At 44.7% G+C, this 8,242-nt stretch overlaps 1 protein-coding gene across 1 annotated transcript; it reads right to left on the minus strand.

Moving 5' to 3' along the window:
* Positions 1-5,327: 5,327 nt before the first annotated feature.
* Positions 5,328-7,481, minus strand: LOC124513108 (C-C motif chemokine 3). The gene is made up of 3 exons (XM_047080856.1): positions 7,275-7,481; positions 6,224-6,338; positions 5,328-5,798 (listed from the first exon to the last, which is right to left on the minus strand). Exons 1-3 carry the CDS (start codon positions 7,348-7,350, stop codon positions 5,708-5,710), a joined length of 282 nt encoding a protein of 93 aa, XP_046936812.1. The 5' UTR covers positions 7,351-7,481; the 3' UTR covers positions 5,328-5,707.
* Between the last annotated feature and the right edge of the window lie 761 nt (positions 7,482-8,242).

Below are 8,242 nucleotides of genomic sequence, written 5' to 3' on the forward strand. Positions count from 1 at the left end.
TGTAGTCATAGTTTCCCCGGCAGAGCAGAAACTTCTGTGTTACTCCATAGTTGTTCTAAATTGATAGATGTGACATGCAATGATGCCATGAGTCCTGACCAGCACACCCAATTTAAATCATACCCAGGTGGACAGAGCTCCATGAGCAAAACCTGGGCTTCAGGAGCAATTGAACATGTAGGCAGTCTTTCCAACACTGCTCATTCCAGAGATATTCCACAAGGGCCCCTAAATGCACAAGGCAAATGGCATAAAGACATGTTGGATGTGGGCACTGATACACACAAAGAATCTTAAAATGACCTTAGCCTTTGACCTTGATAATCTATGTCTAGGAGTCTGTTTCCTATGTAAATGAATTCAAATATGGAAAAATATTTGTACATTAGAACATTTGGTCTCCAGCATATTGATAGCAATTCAAATTTGGGCCAAGTTTAAGTCACCTGCAATATGGAAATAATGACAAAAATCATTGTATCTTCACTTGATTTACTGTTAGGAAGGCTTTACAAATAGTGCAATGTCAGGGGCGCCTGGGTGGCTCAGTCGGTTAAGCGGCCAACTTCAGCTCAGGTCATGATCTCATGGTCCGTGAGTGAGTTCGAGCCCTGCGTCCGGCTCTGTGCTGACAGCTCGGAGCCTGGAACCTGTTTCGGATTCTGTGTCTCCCTCTCTTTGACCCTCCCCTGTTCATGCTCTGCCTCTCTCTGTCTCAAAAATAAATAAACGTTAAAAAAAATTAAAAAAAATTTTTTTCAAATAGTGCAATGTCATGGGAAATGCTTATGTTATGATGAGGTAAAAAAAAAAATGCAAATTGGCTTATTTTCATCAGGACCCATTCAGTGTGTTGGGATGTGGTCAATCCCATATGATATTTTTTGGGAATGCTGTTTCCAGGAAGGAAGGGAAATAGAAGAAGTAAGTATGAGGTGTCCCCTATCATCTATGCCTTTGTCCATCCAATATTAAATGATTCTCTTCTCTGCCTCACTATGGGCAAGCTCAGTAATGGTGGCTCATTTTTCTGAGAGTACTCTCCTTTTCCCCATCCCCAGTCTGCTGTTTATATGAAGCAGGGTGGGTGATGCTTGTGGTAGGGCCCGCTCTACCCCACTTAGTATGTCCTGGAGTGGACATGCAGCATGGGTTTTTGGTGGTTGGTTTTGTACCCTGAAGAGCTTAATTCTCTTTAGCCTCCCATTTGAGGAATGGTCATTTATAAGGCAACAGGAAGCACAAAAGTCAGTGTCTTCTTAAAAATAAAGTAATTCATGGGGCGCCTGAGTGGCTCAGTTGGCTAGGTGTCTGACTCTTGATTTCGGCTCAGGTCATAATCTCATGGTTCATGGGATTGAGCCCTGCATCCTACTCTGCACTGACAGCACAGGGCCTTCTTGGGATTCTCTCTCTCCTTCTCTCTCTGCCGCTCCCATGCTCTCTCTGTCTTGCTCTCAAAAATAAATAAATAAACTTAAAAAAATAAAATAATACAGGAAGGTAGAAGATAACAGTTCATAACCCAGAAAGCAAAGGATATAAAGCCCTCATCACATATAAAGTGTTAGCGCCTTTCGTATATCAGGAAAAAAGTGCACTGAAAAAAGGCAAACATATTACAGTGAACACATGTTTTTTTCTGACCAGCATCTATTTTACAACCCTCCTGATAGCAGAAACCCACTTTACCTTCTTCCGTATAACGCCAGACTTTAAGATTACATGACATTCATCTAACTCACAGATCCAGTTATGTGCCTTGATTAGCTTAAGCGAATCAATGGAACACATCCCCGTGGCCACAGAGATTGGTTAGAAATTGTGTTTCTGATGTGAGGGTCAATAAAATCCGAAACAACTTAGGGATTTTCTTCAATGGGGACCCAGCCTCTCTTCCCTGTGGACAATGAGCAAGGATTCATGTAACGCTGGAAGCTACTGGCAGCCATCCTGGGACTCTGACATGGATGAGAGATCAGAGAAGAAAATAGGACGGTGGGAGGCCACAGGGCTGCTTGTATGCAGCCTTGCCTGGAGCAAGTACCCTTCAGTCTTGGGTCCATAAGCCTCATTTATTTAAGCCTCTTTAAGTTATGTTTGTTTGCTTGTTTTCCTCCTTCAAACTACCAGCACCTTCAGAAATGCAGAGACCTGTGTCTATGCAGAGGTAGAGGGTCTGTTAAAAGTAACAGCTCCCAACTGAAGTGTGGGATTGACTAAACTGAGGTAGGAATTTGCCAAGGACCTCGTTAAATGGAAGTGGTTTTTAAACATTGTGTGCATGGGAATTATCTGGAGCCTTGTGAAAACAGATTGCTGGGCTCCACCCCCTACAGACAGGAGAGGGGAGTGCTCAGGATTTGAATTAAAAAAATATTTTTATTTATTTTTGAGAGCACACAAGTGGGGGAAGGGCAGAGAGAAGGGTACAGAGGATCTGAAGTGGGCTCTGTGCTTATAGCAATGACCTCAATGTGGGGCTCAAACTCACGAATCGCGAGATCATGACCTGAGTCAAAGTCACACACTCAACTGACTGAGCCACCCAGGTGCCCCAGAATTTGCATTTTTAATATTTTCCCAAGTTGATATTCATGCTGTTGTCTGGGCACCACCGTTTGAGAATCACCCTTACATGGCTGAACAGAGCACTATCATCTCTTGGTGCTAAGGCTCTGTGCCACCTAAGTTTGCAACATTAAGGAATTTGATAGGAAAGAGTTAAATATTGGACTATAATAGCTACTTCTTGCATCCATCAGTGAACTCCCTTGAGAGTTTAGGCTATATTGAAATTGCCTTATCTGAAATCAGAAAAGGACAAAATTCAGCTTTGCTAAGAAAAGCTTTTCCAACCTGATGACTGAGAGCCAATAATCTGGAATCTCTAAGAGCTAGAAATGCAGAGTTTTCTACTTAAAGCTAAAGTTGGTGCAAGCAGAGGCAGGGAGATGAGAAACAGAATAAGAAAGAACCTATTTCTGCACCTCTAACCCCCCTTCCCCACCTTCTTCTATGAAATATTTCTCCTCCTTACTTAAGGAAGACAGTCTGCTCTATGTGAAGATACAGGGAAGATGTGGCTTGGGGTGAGGCATCAGCTATCTGTCACTTCTCCACATTGCCCCACCTCTGCCGGGGCCAGAGGTGTCATGGTGACTGCAGTGCTGAGGCCTGTGCTATGAAGCACACATTCCCACCCTCAGTTAACATGCAAAAATATCGCTGGACAAGCTCTCTGCTTCTGGTTATCCAACCCATGGAATTGATCAGAAGCAGAGAGATCAGAAACCTACCATCATTAGAAGGGTATTACATCATCAAGGAAACCACAAGACCAGCCAGAAATGACCGTTGATTGCTCAACCCCTAAGGCAACCCCAGGCTCCTAGCTCACACAGACAGGAATAGGCAGTCCTCAGAAAAGGGTTCCTCCCCAGTGCACTTCTCAGATGAGTCCAGGGAAGTCAACCTAAGAGGCTGACCAAGGATCTCAGTCACATCTCAGTCTCTGAAATGCCCCATAAGCTGGTTAACAATGCAATTGCCATTCTTCTTCCCGCCCGGCCCCCCATGGGGGTCATTGTTCTGTTTACTCTGTTCACAAAATTTGTATTTAAGGCAATGTTGGACATGGTTAAGCTTTTCATTTGGCTTTGGGTTTCTGGACCTTAAGAAATCATTCAGTGTAAATAAGCAGATATTGTTTGTCCCAGGATGCTGGGACACCAATAGAGAAGAAACAGTGATAGCTTCATCGCTTCTTTGGGAACAAAGTCTCTCATTATGATAGTACTTCACACTTGTTATGGGTGTCGGTGGTAATGGTGTTACAGGAACAGGGCCCCTCATAGCGGAAGGGGATTGTAAGACGTTGCCTGAGAGGAGCTTTGTGTGTGGTATGAGAGCTTTGTGTGTGGTATTGTATTTGGTATGAAAGTCTTGGGCAAAGGACTTGTTGGTTGCATTGCCCTCATTATATAAAAGCCATTATGGCATCAAAACTGCTATGACTTGTCACCATGAGCTCTAACTTCTCTGTGGCAACTCAGAATCACCAGCTATTCCAATGGACAGAATATCACCTATCAAAGAATAGGGTCAAATGAGGCAGGAGAGATAAGCAATGCATACTCACTGAAAAATAAAAGGGAAGGGCAGAAAATAAAAAGGAGAAGTGTCCATTCTTAAAAACTAAATAATCTTCATTTCCTCTAAGAAACCACAGTTAGCTACTTGACATGTAGCTTTCCAAATATTTGCCATCATAAATACGTATGTATATATTACTTAAAATTTTGTAATATTTTTGAGAGAGAGAGAGAGAGACAGAGTGCGAGTGGGGTATGGGCAGAGAGGGAGAGAGACACAGAATCTGACACAGACTCCAGGCTCTGAGCTGTCAGCACAGAGCCCAATGTGGGCTCAAACACATGAACGACGAGATCATGACCTAAGCCAAAGTCGGACACTTAACTGACTGAGCCACCCAGGTGCCCCATGATATGAGTATGTTAAACAATCATTGCTTGTGATTTGAATACAGATGGATGGTGTTTTGGGACATAACTTTGCTAGTGTTTAAGAGTGAGTCTATAGTTATATCAAGGTCTAGTTTTGGAACTCAGTTGTTCCATTTACTTTGCTGTGTGATTTTGGCCAAACTGCTTAACCTTTCTGAGCCCAGCTGGAGTTTACTCTTGTATCAAATGAGGATATTAACAGTACTTAAACCGTAGTGTCATTGTGGGGATCAAATGGACACTGCATAAAAGCATTCAACCTAGAATAGTCTCAAATATGTTAGTAATTGTTATTAAGAAACCTTGATATAGGGGCACTTGGGTGGCTCAGTTGGTTAAGCACCCAACTCTTGATTTTGGCTCATGTCATGATCTCACAGTGACATTGAGCTCTGCATCGGGCTCTGTGCTAATAGCACAGAGCCTGCTTGGGATTCACTCTCTCCATCTCTCTCTCTCTCTCTGTCTCTCTGTCTCTCAAAAATAAATAAATAAATAAATTCTAAAAAACTTTTTTTAAAAACCTTGATTTCTATGCATTATGCACTATGAATACTTTTGCCATAATATCTATTGCCATAATGAATTTTTCTGTAGTATGTATATTATGATTTGATTTAGGAAACATTCTTAATTCTAACAATCTGGAGATGTGGCTCCAGTGTAAAGCAGAGTATCTCTGTGCTCACTCCCCTTCTATCTTTTCCAATTTCCCTTCGTTTCACATCTGTCTAGTTTTTGTCTTTTGACCAGTGATTCCAACTTCCCAAATAAACCAAACCAAATTCAATGTCAGTTTTCTTTCCAAAGACCATCTTTATTATTTCTCCAGGCTGAACACATCCCTGAACAATACACATATGTCAGTCTGGTGACTTTGGTGCCACTTCTGCCTAGAATAAACTATGACAGTCACCAAAGGGGGGATGCTGAAGATATCTTGGGATCTCTCAGAGCAAACAGTCCCAAACAGAGTATGACATTGAAAATAAATAACAAAAATTAAATAATATAAATAAGTTGAAATTTAAGTTAAAAGAGTTCCAGAGTGTGGCTGTTTGGCAACAACCAGCCCACATGAGAGTTAGATGTGGAGGTTACAGCAGTGTTTCCAAGGCTTGGACCTCTGCTCCCTGGTCAGCCAACTGAGTTTCACTGGGTTCTCAAAGCTTCCAGGCCATTCAGGCACTCAGCTCCAAGTCAGTCACATATTCCTGGACCCAGGCTTCACTGGGGTCAGCACAGACCTGCCGGCCTCTTCTGGTTTGAAAGCTGTGGAGGGGGATAGAAGGATTATATACTGAGGGATCCAGCAGGAGAATCTTGGGCCCAGTGTGGTCCCTCATCCCACTCTCTGTCTTGGGCAGCTCGGGGCATGACCACTTTCTCAGGAACCCTCTGCCTATCTTAGTCCAGAGATCTGCTCTCACTGACTCAGCACCCCCACCCCCAGGGGATTCCAATGACCACCTCCTTTTCCCCTCCCTTCCTTCTGGGCTGGGTCAACCCTCCCTGACTTTGCAAGCCCCTGGCTGGGTCAAGTCACACTCCTGAGACCTGGGTCCTACATACTTATTGGCTGCAGAGGGCTGAGCCATTCCAGGATGGCACCTCTGGCCAGTCTATGCCCTTGGGTGCTGCCCCTACTCCAGACCCTCCCTGTCCCCCCAGAGGTGGGCAGGAGGACTGGCACTTACATAACACCTGGCTTGGAGCATTGGCTGCTGGTCTCAAAATAGTCGGCTATGAACTTGCGTGGAATCTGCTTGGAGACATAGGAGAAGCAGCAGGCAGTTGGGGTGTCAGCACCAACTGTGGGGGAAGAGAGAGAACAAGCCTGGATCACGGTTCTGAAGGGAAAGTGAGATCTGAGATTGGATCCCTTGAGATCGGAGGAAAACAGCTTTGCTCAGGGTGTGGGCTGGGGGACAGGGTCACTGGAAGGCACTGGGCATCTTTGCCTAGAAATACTCCTGCCTCTGTCCTGGTTTCTGTCTGTATCCTTCTTTCTCCTTTTTTTTTTTTTTTTTTTTAAATTTTTTTTTTCCAACGTTTATTTATTTTTGGGACAGAGACAGAGCATGAACGGGGGAGGGGCAGAGAGAGAGGGAGACACAGAATCGGAAACAGGCTCCAGGCTCTGAGCCATCAGCCCAGAGCCTGACGCGGGGCTCGAACTCACGGACCGCGAGATCGTGACCTGGCTGAAGTAGGACGCTTAACCGACTGCGCCACCCAGGCGCCCCTCCTTCTTTCTCCTTGACTCTTTGTTGTGGGCTCTGTTTCTCGATGTGATCCAGACATCCAAGCAGACTGCCCTCTTATCTCATCTCCCTCCAGAAATTTTGCCTGGTTCAAGAAGTTATCCCCCAGCTAAAGAGAAACTTTGGACATCTCTCATATGACGTCCAAGGGACAGAACTCCGGGGGGACCTAGGGTGAATGAAGGGAAGAATGACCCCCACCCTGGGAGGTCACCAGATTGGATCTCGCCTCTTGCAAACTTATTTGTCTAGGTCCCTATTTTGCCATCTGTAAAATGGAACTGGAACTCCCCTACCCCACAGCTAAGACCCCTTTAATAAAGATGAAAATAAAAGTCTTGAAGAGAAAGGCATGATGTTTGGTAGCCCTTTGAGAAGTTCTCTATTTTCTCTTGGGGGCTCTTAAGGTCACAAGACAGAAATAGATGTGGTCCCACTGTGAGGACCGAGAATGGGGACAGCTGCAGCAGCAACACAGACTTACATGGTGCAGAGAAGACCTGACTGCAGAGGGCCATGGTGCAGAGGAGGATGGCGAGGGCAGCCCCGGGGACCTTCATGATGCTTAGTAGAGGATGGGGTGTAGCTTGTTTGTCTGCAGAGATGGACCTGGGTGCTCACTGCTGCCTGCGTCCTTCTGGAGGGTGAAGCCATCTCCCCCGTTCTTTATAGGCAGCCCTGTTGAAAGGGGAAATGGAATCCGGGGGTGGAGAGGGAAATTTTTAAGCACAGTGGTGTTGTCACGCTGAGTGTTGCACAAGTCAGGGTCCCGGGAGACCACAGGGGTTCAGGATATCCAAGAATAGCTTCTCTGAGCTATAAGTTTCAGCCTACAACTCATGACCTGTTCGGTTTCTTGTGAGGAAATGGTTCCTCTCACCCCCCAACAACCATGAGCAGGAGGAGAGGGCTGTGTGTTGACCCAAGGCTATTCTTAGCAGGTCCCTTCCCATAAGAACTGATCTATATGTGAACTCTCCAACCCTATCTTTCCCACACAGTTGAAACTTCTGTGCTTCCTCAGCTGCTCTAACTGCACGGTGCGGCAGAGGGCGGCACCTGCCTCTCTTGGATGCAGGGAACTGAATTGAGGAATTCTCGCTAGGGAACTAGGAAGCATGAGGTCTTTCTCCAACGCCTGCAAAGTCATCAGTAACTGAGTGACTAGAGGCACTGGGTTAACACTAGAAGAGGATCAGAAAGCTATATTAGATGTGGGTGTTAATATGTCAGGAGCCTAAAAAAATTTAGACCCTGTAACCTAGAAAATGTATTTCTAGAAAGAGTTCTAAAAAAAAAACCCAAACACGGAGGCATTTTGAAACATAAAGATATCTGGCTAAGCATCATTTATGATTCTAAAAGAAGAAAACCTAAATTTTCCTCTATTAGGGAATGATAAAGTAAACGCTAGATTGTTTTCTTATTAAGTCCTTAAGCTGAATGAAGTGA

Source organism: Lynx rufus, unplaced genomic scaffold (genome assembly GCF_022079265.1).
Source record: "Lynx rufus isolate CCGP_SWC_20201006 ecotype Redwood Valley unplaced genomic scaffold, mLynRuf1.p SCAF_18, whole genome shotgun sequence".
Classification (NCBI taxonomy): Eukaryota; Metazoa; Chordata; class Mammalia; order Carnivora; family Felidae; genus Lynx; species Lynx rufus.

Excerpts from the sequence above, each read along its gene's own strand:
- LOC124513108 (XM_047080856.1), bottom strand. The coding sequence starts at position 7,350 with ATGAAGGTCCCCGGGGCTGCCCTCGCCATCCTCCTCTGCACCATGGCC. Across the intron at positions 6,339-7,274 it reads TCAGGTCTTCTCTGCACCAT|TTGGTGCTGACACCCCAACT; the intron begins GTAAGTCTGTGT and ends CTTCCCCCACAG. Across the intron at positions 5,799-6,223 it reads TGCTCCAAGCCAGGTGTTAT|CTTTCAAACCAGAAGAGGCC; the intron begins GTAAGTGCCAGT and ends CCCCCTCCACAG.